This window comes from Callorhinus ursinus, unplaced genomic scaffold (assembly GCF_003265705.2).
Source record: "Callorhinus ursinus isolate GAN/ISIS: 27379988/994484 unplaced genomic scaffold, GSC_fseal_2.0 scaffold20, whole genome shotgun sequence".
NCBI classification, from domain to species: domain Eukaryota; kingdom Metazoa; phylum Chordata; class Mammalia; order Carnivora; family Otariidae; genus Callorhinus; species Callorhinus ursinus.
In genome coordinates this window covers 32,162,100-32,180,390 of record NW_027397082.1, presented here as the reverse complement: position 1 = coordinate 32,180,390, position 18,291 = coordinate 32,162,100, and the positions used below count along the sequence as shown (strand labels likewise).

Sequence of the window (18,291 nt, the reverse complement as noted above, 5' to 3'; positions counted from 1 at the left end):
ATCTAGAGAGGAAAGAGGGTCATTCTGACTCCATGATACGCCCCAGGGACCAGGGCTCCTCGATGAGGTCATCCTGTCCCAGGCAGTGTGGAAAAGATGACAGTTTGGCAGCCAGGAGGGCTATTTCTGCTAGTCCTGCACCATGAGCTGGAGAAAGTAGCTGCCCCTCTCTGAGCCCCAAGCCCCTCATCTGCAATATCTGAGGGTTGAACCAGACAGTTCTCTTTATGCTCATCTCAGTCAGGAGCAAGCCCAGCCCAGGCAGCACTCAGAGCAGAGGTGCCGCTGTGACTTGCGTGGGGACACCGCCGCCTTGGGCCATCCATCCCTAATGACTTGTGTGGTCTTTGTCTGTCCCCTGTCTCTCCAGCTCTTTACAAAACCCCACCCAGCCAGGACCTCCGTGGGCAAGCCTTCACCTGGAAAGGATGCTGTCCTGCCTGGGAGCCTGCCCAGCCACCCACAGCCCTTCTTCTACAACCTGCATGCACTGAGGCCCTCCCAGGTCACAGTCAAAGGTGACTGCCTGGTCTGCTTTGTTTGGCGCCCTGTCCCAGAGTTGTCCCTTCAGCGACTGTTGCTCCTTTGGAGGTTCAGGGGTACAGACCCTTCAGGGTCTTGGGGTCTGGCTTTAGATGGCTGTGTCTCTAGTTACAGAAGGAATCTGGGGAGGCCTCTGCTCTGGAAATGTCCAGAACCACCTCTGTTAGATCCTGACAGACTGACCTGTCTGTCTAAGACACACATTCCTCTCTTTCTTTCATATATGTGAGCGCACACACACGCACGTGCGCGCGCACACACACACACACTCCTCTCTTTCTCTTTCTTTCTCTCTCTTTCCTACACACACACACCCCTCCCCACTCCAAAGCCAAGTGAGGAAGTCCCAGATTTCCTGAGGGAAGTACAGCCTCCCCTCAGTGGTACCCACAGTCACTGTTGCTCCCGAGCACCCAGGTGGGCCTTCGGGCCTTAAGCCAAGAGCATCTATCCTGGGCAGAGAGCCCAGTGGGAGTTCCAGCCCGGCTGCTTCCTGGAGACACGGTGTGTGTAAAGTCTGATGTCTGCCACCTGCGGGCTGCACAGCTTTGGGGAAATCCCACTGCATGGGGCAACATTCTGGAGTTGTATAAGGACTATAAGGTTGGGTTTGTTGGGGTTTTGTGATGTGTCCTTTTTTTCCCTTCAAATTCAAGAACGGTGTCTTTGGCACACCCCACCCTGCTCGATAAGGTGCCTGGGAGGGGCAGGAAGGGCAGAGCCCCCACAAGGCTCCTGTGGCTTTGTGTCATCTGCCCGGACAGCCTCAGCCCTCAGAGACACGAAGACCTGCGTGGCCACATGCGAGCTTCATGTATGTGCAAAGGCAGGGGAGGGCCCAGCTCGGGACCAGGGTCTGACACGGCCCCTGGAGTAAGGCCCTCGGGTGTGGTGCCTTGGCGAGCAAGCGGCTCCTGCCACGGGTGGTGATTTGCCAAGTCTGGGTCACCTGCCATGGCTCCTGTCTGGGCCCAGTGATAGGGGGTGCTGTCCTTTGGCGTGTAAGCTCCACCATACTAACTGCGGGGTAGATATGTACCTTTTCTCTCTAGGCTCCGAATCGCCCAAAGGAGCCATTGGCCACATCGTCCCTACTGAGAAGAGCATCCTGGCCGTGGAAAAGAACAAGGTGCTGCTGCCTCCTCTCTGGAACAGGACCTTCAGCTGGGGCTTTGATGACTTCAGCTGCTGCCTGGGGAACTATGGCTCCGACAAGGTGGGTGGGTGTGGGGCGCAGGGGCGGGCTCAGGATGCAGGGCAGGCGCAGGGCCCTCGGCCTCTGTCTGTTGGGGCAGAGGCAGTCAGGGGATGGGCCGGCCCAAAGCAGGCACAGCTGCCCACACCCCACTGCGTCCATGTGGCCGTGCCCCCTGCCTGTGAGGGAGAGGTTTGTACGGCTGCGCTCAGGGCCCTCGTGGGCCAAGCCTCCAACCTGTGTTCCAAGGAGTGGAGCTTGCAAGTTCTCAGTGCACGCCATCACCTCAGAACATTCTCTGCCACTCGGCTACATGGAGGCCACTCAGACTCTCACTCAGCCTGGGTGGGAAGTCAGGGTTCCTCTGGCCCTGGTCATGGCTTGGAGTCAGAGGACAGTCACTGAGCATTCAGCCGGTACCAGAAGCCAACCATCTGGTTAGTCTTCCTCCATCCTTGACTCAGGCCATCCAGTGACCTCACTTCTTGCTGGGGCCCTGGCAGCTTCCCAGGTTCCTTGCCTAGCCCGCCTCCCCTCCCACCCTAATTCCCACCCACTGATCACATGGCATGAACTCCCTGCCCACCAAGCTCTGTCTCTCCATCCCCAGCCTTCCCTACCACTTCATGAGGCAGCCTGAAACTAGTCCCAGATATCAGCCCCTCCTGAAACCTGTCTCTGACCTCCTCAGGCTGTTGTTGGCCTCCCTGAGGCTCACTGTGCTTCCCATGAAAATCCCAAATCATGGGATTTTCACAATGTCCCCATGACTTACTGCTTGCTTGTCTCTCCCCAATCCCTAGAGTATGAGCTCCCTGGGCACAGGCTTGGACTGTCTGGATTTTGTCACCAGAGCCAGCCTCCCAAACAAGTGACATGTCCCCCCGTTCCCATGGCCCACAGGCAAGCCAGCACTATCCAGACCTGCCTTTGTCCCTGTGTCACCCTGTCCTGGCTCCCAGCCCTGTGCTGGCCGGGGCACCAGGGCTCATCCCGCTTGTCTCCTCTAGATCCTAATGACTTTCGAGAACCTGGCTGCCTGGGGCCGCTGTCTGTGTACTGTGTGCCCAGCCCCCACAACGATCATCACCTCTGGGACCAGCGCTGTGGTGTGTGTGTGGGAGCTCAGCATAGCCAAAGGCCGCCCAAGAAGCCTGCACCTCAAGCAGGTATGGTGCCTCTGTGGGGATGGTGCCTGGGGCGGGTGTGGCACCCTAGTGTGGCCCAACTCCCTGAGCACCGAAAGCCCTGCCTCCCTCAGGAGCAGAGAACACAGTGAGGCACTGGGGGCAGCACAGGGCTCTGTGCCATGAGAGGGCCACGGTTTCATGGCCACAGTGGATTTGACAAGCCCGCACGGCAGGTGCCTCCATGGAGACCCACACCTCCATGAGAGACACTGCTTGCGCCGCAGAGCCAATGAAACCAGTTTCCTTGCGCTAGAGCATGTTTTTGACCATGTGCCAGGGACATTTTATGCTGAACATTTTGCCTTCTCAACAGCCCTGTCAAATAGGTACTATTATCATCCTAACTTTACTGCTGAAAAAAAAGTAGGTTCAAGGAAGTTAAGTGACGGGTGCTAGAGGCAGAAATGGAAAGGCTGTTTCAGAACAGAAGTGGTTATGCAGGACTAGAGCAAAAGCAGGGGGCAATGGTCTCATTCTGGTCCTGCCTCAGGACCCACCGCTGCTCTGAGAACAAGTACAGTGTCCTTACCGTTTACTACGACGCGTGCATTCGTTTACTCTTGTAAAGCAGGCACAGTCATTCCCACTTCCACAGGAGAGACCCGAAGCTCAGAAAGAGCGAGTTTGCATTTTAATCTACGTCGATCTAACTCTAAGCCCACGCTTCCTGCCTTTGCACCCTTGAACTTGCCTGAGAGTACCACTAGGTCTCCTCAACTTGAAGTGCAACTTGTGTTTATATCTGCTTTATAGTTAGCCATAGAGACCCAAGATAACAAAAACCCAAACGAATCATACAAAACTCACCATGGGCCAGATTTCCTAAACTGAACATGTTTCACCGGAACTGATCCTGGGTTTCTCTAGATGCTTTTCTTTTTTTTTTTTTTTTTTAAAGATTTTATTTATTTATTCATGAGAGACAGAGGGAGAGAGAGAGAGAGGCAGAGGGAGAAGCAGGCTCCCATGGAGCAGGGACCCCGATGCGGGACTCGATCCCAGGACCCTGGGATCATGACCTGAGCCGAAGGCAGACGCCCAACCATCTGAGCCACCCAGGCGCCCTCTCTAGATGCTTTTCAAGCCACCCCCCAGCGCATGGGCAGTGCGCGGTGGACTCTCATGAACATGAGGTGAAGGAAGTCAGTGCTGAGGGGGCTGATGAATCCTGTGGAGCAGTGGCACCTGCTGGGCCGGGACAGCAGTGTGGGCCAAGCGCAGGCTGCCTTCACCACTCTCCAAGGCGGTCCTCCAAAGCCAGCCTCGGAGCACCCTGCCTTTTCACATTTTCACATCGTTCTGGGTTTCCCTGCTCCTTTCTATGAACTGCAGTCAGGAGGCTGGGTCCTAATTCCAGACTTAAGTGAAGAGACAGTGCATTACTCTGTGGAGCCTTCCCCTCTCCCAGGCACCACTCTGGGGATAGCCGGAGATCCAGCTTGACTGCAGAGCTGGCCTTGGGAAGTCGGGGAAGCAGCCTCCTCCGGCTGCTCTGAGGTCCCTTTCAGAAATAAAGATGAACTGTAAAAGCCCCGGTATTGACAGCATAAAAATGCCATTCATCATCCTCTCCTGGTTATAAATCAAGAGGAAAAGGGATGGGGAATCCCATCCCACATGCTCTTATTTCTTAGGCAAAATAGAATACTTTCTCATTTACCTATGGTGGCTGACATGGCCTTGGGGCTCCCCCAGACCACCAGCTGCTCAGTGAGGGGATCTGTCCCCCGCTTGTTGACAAAATCATCATTAAGTAGTTTCATAAACAGTTTTTTGAGGGTTTTATTTTTTAAAGATATTACAACATTAAAGACAAATGTCAAATTCACTTCAAAGTTGAACAATTCTCTCTAATCCCTATAAAAGTTTTGTTGCATACTGCCATCCCCAGATATACCTATTTAATACCATTCTGATCATTGTGTAGATATGTTTATTCTATTTTCGCCCAGCCTATCAAATTGTTTCTGCTTTTCCACAGTCTCTATAATTTACATTTCAATTGTTCCATATTATTCCATTTCCATAAAATTACATTTCAATTGTTTTATTATGTCAGTGCACCACAGTTTAATAAACCATTTCTTCTAAAACTAAACAATTACATTACTTGCAAATTTTAACTGTTTTAAATAGTGCTGCAGAAAACAACTTATATAGATTGCTGTTTGCTTCTGATTAATTGTTTCTTTAAAATAAATTTCAAGAAGTAGAATTACCAAGCAGGGACGTGATGCTTTATCTATCGAGGCTCCATAGTTTTACCGTGTCACCGACGGCTCAGAGTGCCCATCTCAAAACAGGTGTCCAGCATGAGCAATTATTTCCAGAGGTTTTTATTTTATTTATTTTTTGCTACTTTAGTTAGGTATGATGACATCGTGAAGTTATTTTAATTGGCCATATAGACAGGTACTGTAGTAGTCCCCTCCCCCCCTTTATTATGGTTTCACTTCCCATGGTCGCAATTACCTGCGGTCAACCCCGACCTGCAAGCAGATGCTCCTCCTTCTGACTCATTGTCAGAAGGTCAGTACTGGTGTAACACTGTGTCACGGTGCCTGTGTCGTACCCTTCATGTCATCTCATCAACTCACATCATCACATCACAGGAAGGGTGAGTACAGTGTCCAATAAGATATTTCGAGAGAGAGAGAGAGGTCACATTCGTATAACTTTTATTACAGTATGTTGTTGTAACTCTTCTTTATTATTAGTTATTGCTATTAATCTGTTACTGTGCCTAATTCATAAGTTAATTTTTTTCATAGGTATGTATGTATAGAAAAAAAAAACACAGTAGACATAGGGTTTGGTACTATCCACAGTGTCAGGCATCTGCTGAGGGTCTTGGAGCACATGCCCCATGGATAAGGGGGACTACCGTATTCTGAGAAAACAAAAGAGCCAATAGAGAACACATTTAAATCTGCCGTCCTCTTTTGGTGATTTCACCAGCCTTTCCCGAAGGGGGTGGCTGAGTGCCTCACGGTGGATGGGCACTACCTACATGCCGGCTGGTCCCCCTCACTCTCCAGGGCCTCCTCTCAGAAAGCAGCAGACTTGATGCCATTAATGGACAGCACACACGTAGGCACTTGGGCTCAGAGCTCCTTCTGAATGCCCAGCCCTGACTGCAGGGTCCCCCGGCTTACACGCTTTAGAGTCAACGTGTCCCCTGAGGTCAGAACTTAGTCATCAGCGCTCCGGTCAAAGCCTCTGCTTTTCTCTTCACTTAGATAGTTTCCAGTCTCCTAAGATGACCCAAACCATCTTCTGTGGGTCACGTCCAGAGCCTTGCCAGCACCATCTGGTTGGTGCCACATTAAGACCTATTAGAAACAAACAGGAATCCCTGGCAGAACTTTTAATTGCGGTGACCAGGCAAAGCGACAGCTTTGAAAAATGATGCTCAGCCTCATTGACTCAAATGAGTGAGCAGTCATCTGTCCTGAGGGTGAAGGTTTACCACTAGGTAAGCCAGCGTAATCATGTTTCAGAATGCCACCTCCACACTTCTCTGGTGGATTCCAAAGGACACCAGCAGGGGCGCACACAGGAGTTCTCAGATCCGGCTTACCTGGAAGCTTCTGGGACAGTTGTGATGGAAATCACACTGTTGGCAGCAGCAGTGGGCCCAGGGGTGTCAGGTCACCCCAGCCCCTCTGGCACACGTCCTGGGGAGCAAGGGCTCTGGCCCTATCTGGATACGTGGGCATCTATGAACCAGGCCAGACCTGGCGCAGGCCAACCGGAGGGCCAAGACCAGGGCCCTGAGTCACCTGCTGCCACGTGGCCAGACAGGCTATGAACCCAGACCCATCACACATGAAAAGTCATATTTTTTTTCACTATGACCTGACTGACCTGCCTTCTTCCCGTTTTAGTGGGCAGAGGCATATTTGTTTCCAAGGCTCCCTTGGTGTAATGCTCAAACTTGAGCATGCACAAACATTTCCTGGAGGACTTGTGAAAACCCATGTTTTGGAGCCCCAACCCCAGGGTTTCTGATTCAGTAGGTCTTGGATAGGGCCCAAGAATTCGTATTTCTAACACATTCCCCGATGATGCTTATGCACCTGGTTGGAACGCCACACTTTGCAAATCAGTGTCCTTGCCTATGACTAGAGGGAAGACAAGTGCAGTTGAGCACACAGCAAGAGGGCGCTACTGGCCTCTGTTTCAGTTATGATAAAAGGACTGCAGATTCACCCTGGCTGGGCCCCAACTCCCAGGAATGGATGGAACTGAGCTGAGAGGCCAGCATGGACACGCATGTGCGCATGCGCATGCGCGCGCGCACACGCGCACACGCACACGCACACACACACACACACACACACACCCAGACTTTGGAATCACAGAATCACCCCAAATCTCTGTTTCCTCCTCTCGGACCCAGAAAAGGAGGACAAGATATCTCCCCAAGTAGCTGGATTCAGAGTCCCTCTCAGAAGCTGTGGCTCTGCCTCTTGTCTCCAGGCCTTGTACGGACACACTCAGGCTGTCACGTGCCTGGCAGCATCGGCCCCCTTCAGCCTCCTGGTGAGTGGCTCCCGAGACTGCACCTGCATCCTGTGGGACCTGGACCAGCTCACCCACGTGGCCCGCCTGCCTACCCACCGAGAAGGCATCTCTGCTCTCGCCATCAGTGACGTCTCAGTAAGGCCCTGCCTTCTCAATGTCTGGGAGCCTGCCTGGCAGCATGGTGCAGTGCCCCAAGAGAAAACCCAGGGGCAAAGAGAGGCTGACCACCCAAGAATGTGAAGAGGCTCCCGATTGTGTGGAGTATTCTTTACCCAGACAGAGTGGAGCCATCAACATGGGCAGCATCTGGGTCTAGATATTATTTTTTCCTTTTTTATTTCTCTCCCTCAGGGTGGTGGGGGTGGTGGGAAGTGTCTGTTCTGGCACAAGCATGAAGTTGGCTTTGGTAAGAGATCTGCTGGGCTTGACTGACTAATTCAGCTCACTGACTGCAAATCAGTGTTAACTCAGCAGGTGCTTCTGGTCTCCATGGCAGGAAGTGCTTCTGCTTGTCCCTCGGTGCTGGCTGCCATAGATGAGCCTGTCAGGAACATGTGTGTGTGTGAGAGAGAGAGAGACAGAGACAGAAGAGAAAGAGTTAGAGAAATATATATCTAAATCTCAATATGGAGTTTCTCCCAGGCTGGAATCTCCATCATAGGGCACGGGGTTCCCTGAGGATTCAAAACCTCTGCATCTGCTCACGAAAGCCCCAGGAGTCCAGCACATGGATAGACTGGGCAAGGGGATAAGAGAAGGAGGGGGAGATGCTCAAGAAGACTCCTGGTACCAACTTTAGTCAAAAGTGGTCTCCAGGTAGGCCTGAATCCAGGAGGAATGTTACATGGGCAGATAGAGGGTGGATGGATGGATGGACGGATGGATGGATGATAGATGGATAGATGGGTAGATGAATGGATGGGGAGATTGAAGGATGAATAGGCAGATGGATGGCAGGCAGATAGGTGGATAGATGGATGGATGGATGGATGAATAGGTATGTGGGTGGATGGATATTTGGAAGAATGAGTGGGTGGATAGGTAAATGGGCAGATAGAGAATGGATGGATAGATGGATAGATGGATGGATGGTGGGTGAACAGATGAATTGGGGGAGGCATTAGGAAAGAAAAAAGCCCTGATCTGAGAGAGCATAAAACCCATAAAGAATAATGTCCTCAGTCCTCAGAGAAGACTTACAACAGGACAACAACTTGTTGACTGCAACTTGTCCTGAAACCAACCGAGTTCACCAATTGAGTGCCTGCTGGGCCCAGTGCTAGGTACTGGGCAGAGATATATCAACATGGTCCTTGGCCTCAAGCAGACTCTATACCAAACAATTCAGGAAAAGACATGACAGAGCCAAGTCCAGGGGGCTATGGAGGGGCACTGAGTTGCCTACATCCCTTTTGTGGTTAGGGCAAGGCTCAAAAGCATGGCTCCAGCTGGTTTTATGAGACCTCAGTGACAGTGACCACTACACCATTGGCTATAACATAGACAAGGACTTGAGAAGAAAACTCTGGACATAACCATTACAGGAGATTCAATGGGGACATTTTTCCTCAGAAATTCCCTTCAGAGGGACATTGTCCAATTTTATGAGCCATATACAATCATTCAAACCTCTGTCCTTGCCCTCCACCAGGTGATATCCAGATTTTCTTAATGGGTACAGGGCCAGCCAGGCAGGTATAAGTCCCATGTCCAGAGCCAGGGGCAGTCTCCAAGCTGGGTCTTCTATGCCAGTCAGTATATGGTCAGGGAGAGGGCTGTGGGAGGAGTCCAAAGGGTGAGCCAGTCAGCTTGTGTCAGGGAAAGCAGTATCCAAACACATGATTGCAATAGGAAGATAGCCAGGAATTTGCAGTATGTGAAAACACAGCAGACCGATGAGTCATCTGGGAAGAAGTAGGTGTCTTAGAAGGTCCAATATTACCTTGGATAGTCTTCAGAAGATAGCAGGTTAAGGGTGATTGCATGTACAAACTGGCTGAGCAAGTGGCAGATGGGCAGGCAGTGAGCCCAGCATGGAGTAAAGCCGGCTCTCGCTGCTGCAGGGCACCATTGTCTCCTGTGCGGGAGCCCACTTGTCTCTATGGAATGTCAACGGACAACCCCTGGCCAGCATCGCCACCGCCTGGGGCCCTGAAGGAGCCATAACCTGCTGCTGCATGTTGGAGGGGCCAGCATGGGACACAAACCATGTCATCATCACTGGGAGTCAAGACGGCATGGTTCGGGTAGGTGTGTCTTGGGCAAAATGAAGGCATGGTACAAGAAAGTGTTTTTCTCTGTTCTGCTTACTTCTTCCAAGAGTCTAAATCTATAGGCTGCATTTCAAGCCAGGTGGCAGGCCAGACCAGATCTCCACAGCAAATGAGGGCAAAGGCAAGTCTCCCTCCAGGCATAAAGTAAATAAATAAATAAATGAAATTATGTATGTACAATTTCATATACACATATACTCATGTAATGAAATAAACACTTATTATCACAAGGTGTGAAAGCCGAATGGTCAAATGCACAAGAACATAGCCCAGTGCTGAAAAGAAATATTTGGGCCATCCATTCACACACTTGCCTATCCATCCATCCACCCATCTATCCACCCACTAATCCATCCAGCTATTTATCTCTATACCTATTCATCCATCCATGCATCCTTCCATCCATCCGTTTTTCCATCTACCATCCATTCATTCATCTACATGTCCATCTATCCATCCATCCATCCAGTAATACATCTACCTACCTGCCCAACTATTTATCCCTCTGCCTTCCTTCCTTCCTTCCTTCCTTCTTTCCTTCCTTCCTTCCTTGCTTCCTTCCTTCCTTCCTTCCTTCCTTCCTTCCTCCTTTCCTTCTTCCCTCCCTGCCTCCCTTCATTCCTTTGTTCTATCCTTCCATCCAATGATCTCTCCTTCCATATACCCATCCATTTATCAATGAACCCATCTGTCCACCCACATATTTGTTCATCTATTCATCTATCTAAACACCTAACCCTGGCTCTGTGCCAAACTCTTCATACAAGCCATAGGGGACACAGAACTTAATGGTAATAGGCCCTTAAGATGCTCATATCCTAGAAGAGAAGAGAAAAACTACATGTATGCAATGCATGCTATGACCAGGATCATCAAAGAGTGCCATGGATCCTCTTAGGAAGGCCATGGCGAGGGAGAGAATCCTCCCTCAGCAAGAAACCAGGAAGAGAAGGAAACAGAAACACTGAGGTGTGAGGATTAGCACAAGGAGAAGAACAAGGTAATTTTTCTGAGACTGACAGGAAAGATAAGGAATCATTCAGAGGTTAACTCAAGAAACTGTCAATTGAATTCCACAGTTTATGAAAGGAAATGTCAAATGTGCCACAAGGTATTCAAGAAAATGCCCATTGAATTCTACAAATATGTATGAAAGCTTGCTGTATGACAGCAAGAAAAAAGACTGAGGAAGGCCCCTCAAGAAGCCTTATCTGTGGGCTCTGAGGGGCACACGGTCTCTGAAGAGAGCAGGGCGTCCTGGGCTAGCCAGAACATGAAGAGGTCAGCGAGGCCTGGGCTTGGCGGGGTGCGGTCCACGCTGTGGGTCAGTCAGAGGAGCTTGGGCTGTCTGAGTAGCAGGTGCATTTCTTTCACAGGCCCCCAAGTCATGAGTGGGAGTCTTTCATACCCTCAGCACTCATCCATCCAGGAAGATCATTGAGCTCCTGGGATGGCCCGGCGCTGTGCTAGGCCTGGTGTGGAGCTCACAGAAGCATTAAGGGGAGGCTGGTCCTTGTCCTTTGGCTAAGGAACTTCCAGACTCAGCAAGTGAGAAGAAGCCATATGTGGTCAGCCTGAGGATGCTCACAAGAGGGCTTGGGTCCAAGAGCCAGACACAGAGGATGGGGAAGCCTAGCTGCTGCGTGGGGAGGGAGGCCTCCAGGGATGGCGGCAGCAGGATGAGAGGGCATTAGCTAGGTAAAATGACAATAAGCCAGCTGCTGAGTGTCACCCATAGAGCTGAGGTTGATGGCAGATGCCCTGTCACAGGAGTGCAGAGTGAACCCATCCAAGCTGCAACTGTGCTCGGCTGAAGCCCAAGTAATCTTTCCCAGAGAATACACTAATAGTGGAGGTGAAAGGGGACCAGGCTCCCACACCTTCCCTCAGAGTCCCTTGGACGTGAGGGAATGGGATGGGCCCAAGCCTACAGACAGGATCATTTCCTTAGCCATGGCCTTTTCACTTTTCTGGACAGATTTGGAGGACTGAGGACATGAAGACATCTGTTCCTGGGCTGGCAGCACCAGAGGAGACCTCAGCCCCACCTCCAGGCCCTAGAGGTACCTGCCCTGCTCAGGGTGCGGGGCACGCTTGCCTTGCTCATTCTTCCCTCTCCTTTCCCCTCCTGTAGCGCCATTCAGGCTTACAGAGCCCAGGGAAGCCATCGGGTCTCTCTGGATGTTGACAAGTTGGGCGGACAGAGCACAGTTTATTGCAAGCTCCAGCAGATGTGAAGCATCATGGAGAAGTCCTGTTGCATCCTGGCCCCATCATGCAGGGACCAGTGAGCTCTGGGCTGCTCCCTGGACATGTGAACTGTGTTGATGGTGGTTGTCAGCACCTCCTGAGCTTCAGAATTGTGGGGGTGGGGGGACATGCCTTGCAGAACTCGGTTTAATGTTCTCCATCTGCCTGGATGACTCTTCAGTGACAAACTTCCCAGCCTAGGGCCTGGGTCCAAATACCTACTTGCCTAGACAGCCAGGCTACAGACAGGAGCAAGGAGGGGCCAGGGAGGGGCCTTGCCATATGCCTGGGGAGAGGAAGTGGTTCCATAGTGCCCTAGCTTTCCCTGGGGATCCTGGTTCAACCCACCCAACCCCATGGCAAGCTCCTCAAAGTGGGTCTGGGGGTCCTCTGCATCAGCATTGCCCAGAAGCCTTATTAAAAATGTAGATTTGGGTCCGTTCTTACCTTAAACCCCAGCAAATGATTGGGGGTTGTTAGATTTCCATATCCGGCGGGTTCCCAGGTAAGTGTGGTGTGCACCAAAGTAAGAGGACAACTATTCCAAAGCCCTCTTTGGGTTGTGGCAGATGGTACTAAAGGAGGGAAATCTCTTTCTTCTGCTGTCATGGCCACTGGTAGCACAGCTGGCATGGCCACCATTACAGAACTTGGAGGGAGAGGGCTGACCAGGAGCGGCTTCCATGGTGCACACGTGCCATGCGTTCTCTTATTTGTCACAGCAACCGTGTGAGGTAGATTTTGTGAAGGATAAGGAAATTGAAGCACAGAGAGGCTTCGTAACTTGCCCAAAGTTATATGACTACTGCAGTTTTCACTTCTGCCATGAGAGCAGACACAACCAGCCTCAGACTCACTTCACATTGCCACACTAACCTCGACCACAGGTACTGCCATGCATCACCATCGACAGCACCACCCCCTGACCATAGACACAAAGGTCACCATCAAAGCCATCACCTCCTGCTCGTGTACCACAGCTCTCCCAATGGCCCCGCCATCACCTCCTCCAATGTGGCAAACCTTTCTCAGCTCTGTCTTCATCGAAGATTTTGGCCCAGGACTGAGACATCTTTCCTGGTGTGTATGACAACAGGAAACATGTTACCATGAAGTGTGGAGTCTCCTGTCATCATGAGTCTCTCTGGTTTGCACTGCATCCCAGGACCCCTGATCTTTCATGGGAGAGCATTTTCCAGAGTGCTGAGGGCTGCCTTCTGAAAAGAGTAGACATTTTCAGTTAGTGCCCATTGAATTAGTTAGTTAGTGCCCAGGGAACTACTCCACACCTCCTTGAGTCATTTAGTCATCCATTTATGGTTCTTTCTTCACAGAAGCATACACTGACATCTGATCAGCTCTTACTAGGTCCCAGGCTCTGCACAGGGAATCCCTTCCTTCAAAATAGGGCCATCCGGAAACACTTGTCAATAATCTGGGCTGACCCAGAGCAGTGACCTCACAAGGATCTACAACCACATTCACTTCATTATTCCTAGTGTCTCGAGGGTCCTTTGGGACTACAGGGAATCAGCCCATCTCAGAGTAAAAAGAAAAATGCGTGGGGCTTGTGTAGTCTAAGAAACTGATAGCACTTCTTTGGAGAGCAGGGGCCAGACTTCCTCCCCGACTGCCACAGTCTTGGAAGAGAGCTAGCACAGGCTCCTTATTCTCTAGCCTGCCCAGGAACAAGTCTGTGGTACCCCTGCCGGGGAGCATGCCGATTCAGGCTTGCGTGCCACTGCCCGTTTCTGGAGCTATGGTGGTCCAATGAAGAAAAGGTAGATAAATGGATGTCTGCACAAGAATGCTGTGTGGATGGAAAGACAGATGAACAAAGGGCACCTCAGAGACATTCTGCTGATTCTGGAAGTGCCAGTGTATTCATGGGTTTCTACTCAGGATCAGCAGTTGTGCTGAGATTGTGCTCATTGGGGATGGGGTCCAGAGCAATGGAAAATGAGATAAAAAGCAGGAGACGGGTGCCTGGGTGGCTCAGTCGTGAAGCGTCTGCCTTCGGCTCAGGTCATGATCCCAGAGTCCTGGGATCGAGCCCCGCATCGGGCTCCCTGCTCGGCAGGAGGCCTGCTTCTCCCTCTCCCACTCCCCCTGCTTGTGTTCCCTCTCTCACTATGTCTCTCTCTGTCAAATAAATAAATAAAATCTTAAAAAAAAAAGCAGGAGACAAGGCTCTAGACCTGGCTCTGTCCCCAACAGCTTCTCTGTCTCTCAGTTCCCCCACTCCGTGAGATGGAGGTGCTCCTGTACATCCTAACGTGATGACAGAAAAATAATAGGACATAGGCAAGAATCTACTCAACAAAATGCAGGTCGTCCTTATAATTTCACAGGCTTGAAAGAGCCTTCACCCCCGCCCCCCATATACTGGCTGATGACATTAGGGAGCTCAAAGACAGTTTCAGGCTGGCAAGAGCCCCCTCAGGCCCAGGTCCACATCCTTCCCCTGCCGTTTGCCCTGACCTGCCTGAGGTCACCACTGTCAAAAAGAATTACGTGCCAGGGTTGTAATCACAGTTCAAGGGAGGATTCAGGTGAAATGACATGAGGGCGCAGACACATTCATGGAAACCAGGCTGGGCCACAGTATGGAGCTAGCAAGTCCATGTGCAGGCTTACAAACCCAAGCCAGTGGAGGTCTTGCTGCTCTCAAAATATTGTTCGAAACGGTTTGGCTGGACAGCGACAGTATTGGGCACGACACATAGATATTTGCACACGTGTCCTGTTGGCATGTATATCGCTGCATCCCTCAGATGTCGTAAGGGGCAAGAGAGGAGATCTTTGAAGATATTAAGGATACTGCATTTGTGTAGAGATGAAATCTAATTTCTGCCTGGAATTCATTTATTTGTCATTTGAAGCAAGGACCAACCCTGTTGAGCACAATTCATTTTAGGAATCGCCCCATAGATTTGGACTCAATCTGGTACATAAAAAGTGCTCGGGGAAGGCTTGTTGTTTGGACTTTTGCACAAACACAAAATGCGCATGCATTTCCCAGGGCACCGAAGAGGCCATCTGGGCCCAGCTGGGCCAGCGGCAGCTTCCCGCCCGGCTGCCGAGGGGCCTCGTGGGAACGTACCCTGCCGCTGTCTCTCCATCTCACCCTTACATGCTGAAGGAATTACTGTCTGTCCCCAAATGCAGTCATTAAAATGAGCGAAGTAACAATCATTGAGTTATATTTTTTGAAAAAACGTTCTCAGCATTTAATTATTGGTTGTGGCGTGAGAGGATTTAGATAAGTTGATAATGCCGACTTTATGTAATTTATTTTTACTAGGCAATTACGGGCTGCATTACATCCTGGCAGCAAGGTATTGTGGGGCATCTTATTAAGCATAAAGCCAGTAAACACTGATGAACAATTTTGCTGAACTAGGCATGCAATTTAGAAAGCAATAATACACAAATCCAATTTGGTACACAATGGGTACCGCAGCACGTCAGCACATGTAACTATCACAGCCTGCAAATTAAATTGGGACGGCCCTTTTTGCAACAGCACAGGCCAAGATTAAATATATTTTCCCCCTCAATTTAACAAGTTGCTGACCACAAATATAAATACGTGTGTATGTGTTTGTGGCCCTGCGTGTGGACGTACACGTGCATGTGTGTGAGCCCACTCGGGGTTTCGAACGATTCTCTTGCACGACCCCCACAGGTCACAGGTGGGAGAAGAATCTTGCCCTGTGTCGAGAGCTGGATGTCAGCCTTGCTTTGACTGGGAAGCCCAGCAAGACCAGCCCTGCGGTGACAGCTCTGGCCGTGTCCAGGTAACCAAGGCCTGGCTTCTTCAGGCCTCCAGCAGGGGGCGCCAGGACCGCCCCTGGGAAAGGCCCCCCGCAGCTCTAGTCTCAGGCTGCCTGGCCCTGGAAGGTGACCTCACTACTGCAGGGACCTGGAAGGGCCCACCACGCACAAGAGGCAAACAAGGTGCCCATGTAGGGCCCTAGGACGTTTTTTTTTAACACGCACATGTTCTTGCTCTCTCTCTCTCTCTCTCTCTCTCTCTCAAATATCCATGAATTCATGAAGAAATCTAAAAGGTAAAAGCGTATGGCTTTGTAGTTTCATGCTATAGAGAGACTTTTTTCCTGAGGCTCGCTACCGATTATAACATTTGGTGTAGTGATGATCCTACACCACAAAAAAAAAAAAAAAAAAAAAAAGCCTTTTGAAAGCTCTTAAGCCAGTGTAGAAGAGCCAAGTGTCAGACACCACCCTTGATAGACAGTATTTTATTCTTCACAGCTACCCTGTGGCAGTAAGTGGTACTTACTGTCATTAATCCATTCCACACACTAGGAAGTGTAGCCTCAGGAGGCTATGGACCTTTGAGAGCTACTTCCCTTCTTCCCTCACTGCCCTGGAGTGGGTGGCTCAGGGTCCGTGGTGGTGGGACCCACAAAGTGTTCTAGAAGCCAGGCTGAAGTGAGGTAGGCTAGGGTGGGCCATGGGCAAAGGGACAGAGGGTCCAGAGCCCTACCTCTCTGAGGGAAACCCTGCCATTTGTTTGGCTGGGGGGACATCAGGCACACCTGGAGATGTTGGAGAGAAAAGTCTGGGCTTCACCCTGCCACTTGGAGCCTGGACATCTTGGAGTGTCTCTCCGTAGTCATGAAGGAGGCCGCAACCCTCCTAGTTCAAAAGTCCTCCTCCCCCGGGTCAGAACATTCTCCAGTTCTCCCAGCCCCTCCCCCTGCCTCAGGTGGAGGCCAGGTGCAGGCCCTACAGGGTCCTGGACTGAACCCCCTGTGTCACAGTTGCCTGAGGGCCGACCCTTGGCTCTAACGCTCCTGTCTATTCCTTCTCTTCCCAAGAAACCAGACCAGACTCCTGGTCGGCGATGAGAAGGGGAGAATATTCTGCTGGTCTGCAGAAGGGTAGGAAGAAAGAGACGGTGGAAGTCTGGCCGAGCAGCACGTGTCCTGAGCTGCAGCAGCACCCCGCAAATGTGGACTGACCCAGTGCCCGGGGCTCAGGAGAGTCTCCCCCGAGGAAGGGGCCACTGGCCATCAGAGCTGCACACCCTGAACCACTCCACGGCCCATGGGACTTTGGCCTTGGATTGTCCAAGGACGCACTCTATAAAAAGGAGAGCACCCGGGGAGCCTGGGAGTGGCGATCTGGAAACCGTGACTTGCTCACAGGCTGCCCACGAACTCACAGGACTCACCTTTTCAGAGGGCTGATTACGTGGGGGGAAAAATTGGGTCGCTTACTAGAAACTAATGGGAAATATTGGATTTTCTTTACTTTATTAAAACAACTATTTTCCAGATGCAAGAGGGCTCATGAGTATAAAATCGCCACTCTTTTCCACTCAGTTGTTTGCCTCCCATACCTAGAAAGGCAAGAAGCCCTCAGGGACGCACAGCCCACTCTCAGAGTGTTTCTCCGGCCTTCCTGTCTCCCTCCATGGAACCTGGCTGTCTTGCAGGCTTGCCTGCTGGACAGGGGCTCATGGGGAGTGAGGGGCCACACCCAGGAGGCCTACTTCTGTGGCTGAGCCACAGGACGTGGCCGTGAGGCTGCCCACGTCAGCCTGGGAGATGGGGGAGAGACACCCCACCATGGTATGCCTGCCCTGTCTTTGTACCCCACAACAGTCTTGGGCTTGGCAGGCTCTTCCCAGAGCCTATCCTTACACGAAGGTCAAGGGCCCCAGTCCACATGCCGACTTGGAGCTGGAGCTCATCCTGGAAGAATCTGGGCTGCTGTGTGACTTCTGCCCTCCAACGGAGAATATGGCAGGTGAAGTAGTTAGTGGAGCCCCTCTGAGGAATTCCAGTGCCTTCCAGAGCATGGGTCACTCTCAGTCCCGTCATTGGGCACTGAAGGCATCACTCTATTCCAGTGTCTTCTCTCCACCCCCAGCCTTTCAGAGCTCCTTGAGAGGAAATTCACTGCCTCTTCAATGAAGTCAAGTCCAGGTGGGTGCATGGGGATTTAGGGTAATGAAGCTCCTTAACAACTCCCCTACCTGAGATTTCCTCTCCAGGGAACACAATCCCTTCCATATTTCTGCAAGCCCTGGAGAGACCCTGATGAGTGTCCCTACCCAACGTAGCTCAGACCTGGGGATGGCAAGAAAATGGAGTGTTTTATGGCCTGGGTCATCCGGCCTCTGGGGGCAGAGAGTCGATTTATAGATAAATTTTAAGAACATAGAGGTGGCATGAAGCTACGCCAAAGACGGTGAGTGAGGGATGGATAGGAAAGAGTGATCTATCTGTAAATTTCGAGGGCTTTGCAAAGGGCAAGATGGAGGAGGAGGTGCTTCTGA

General features: G+C 51.2%; 1 protein-coding gene across 10 annotated transcripts in view; it reads left to right on the top strand.

Moving 5' to 3' along the window:
• WDFY4 (WDFY family member 4) overlaps positions 1-17,291 on the top strand; it is a 291,091-nt gene extending 273,800 nt beyond the window's left edge. For 9 of the 10 annotated variants that reach the window (XM_025880584.2, XM_025880579.2, XM_025880582.2 and 6 more), the window contains 8 exons: positions 371-518; positions 1,575-1,759; positions 2,749-2,907; positions 7,411-7,590; positions 9,519-9,701; positions 11,707-11,791; positions 15,667-15,778; positions 16,826-17,291. In XM_025880584.2, the coding sequence (XP_025736369.1) occupies positions 371-518; positions 1,575-1,759; positions 2,749-2,907; positions 7,411-7,590; positions 9,519-9,701; positions 11,707-11,791; positions 15,667-15,778; positions 16,826-16,892 (1,119 nt within the window). In that variant the 3' untranslated portion in view covers positions 16,893-17,291. The remainder of the gene's footprint in view (positions 1-370; positions 519-1,574; positions 1,760-2,748; positions 2,908-7,410; positions 7,591-9,518; positions 9,702-11,706; positions 11,792-15,666; positions 15,779-16,825) is intronic. The other variant, XM_025880581.2, reaches the window with a different exon arrangement.
• The last annotated feature ends 1,000 nt before the right edge of the window (positions 17,292-18,291 follow it).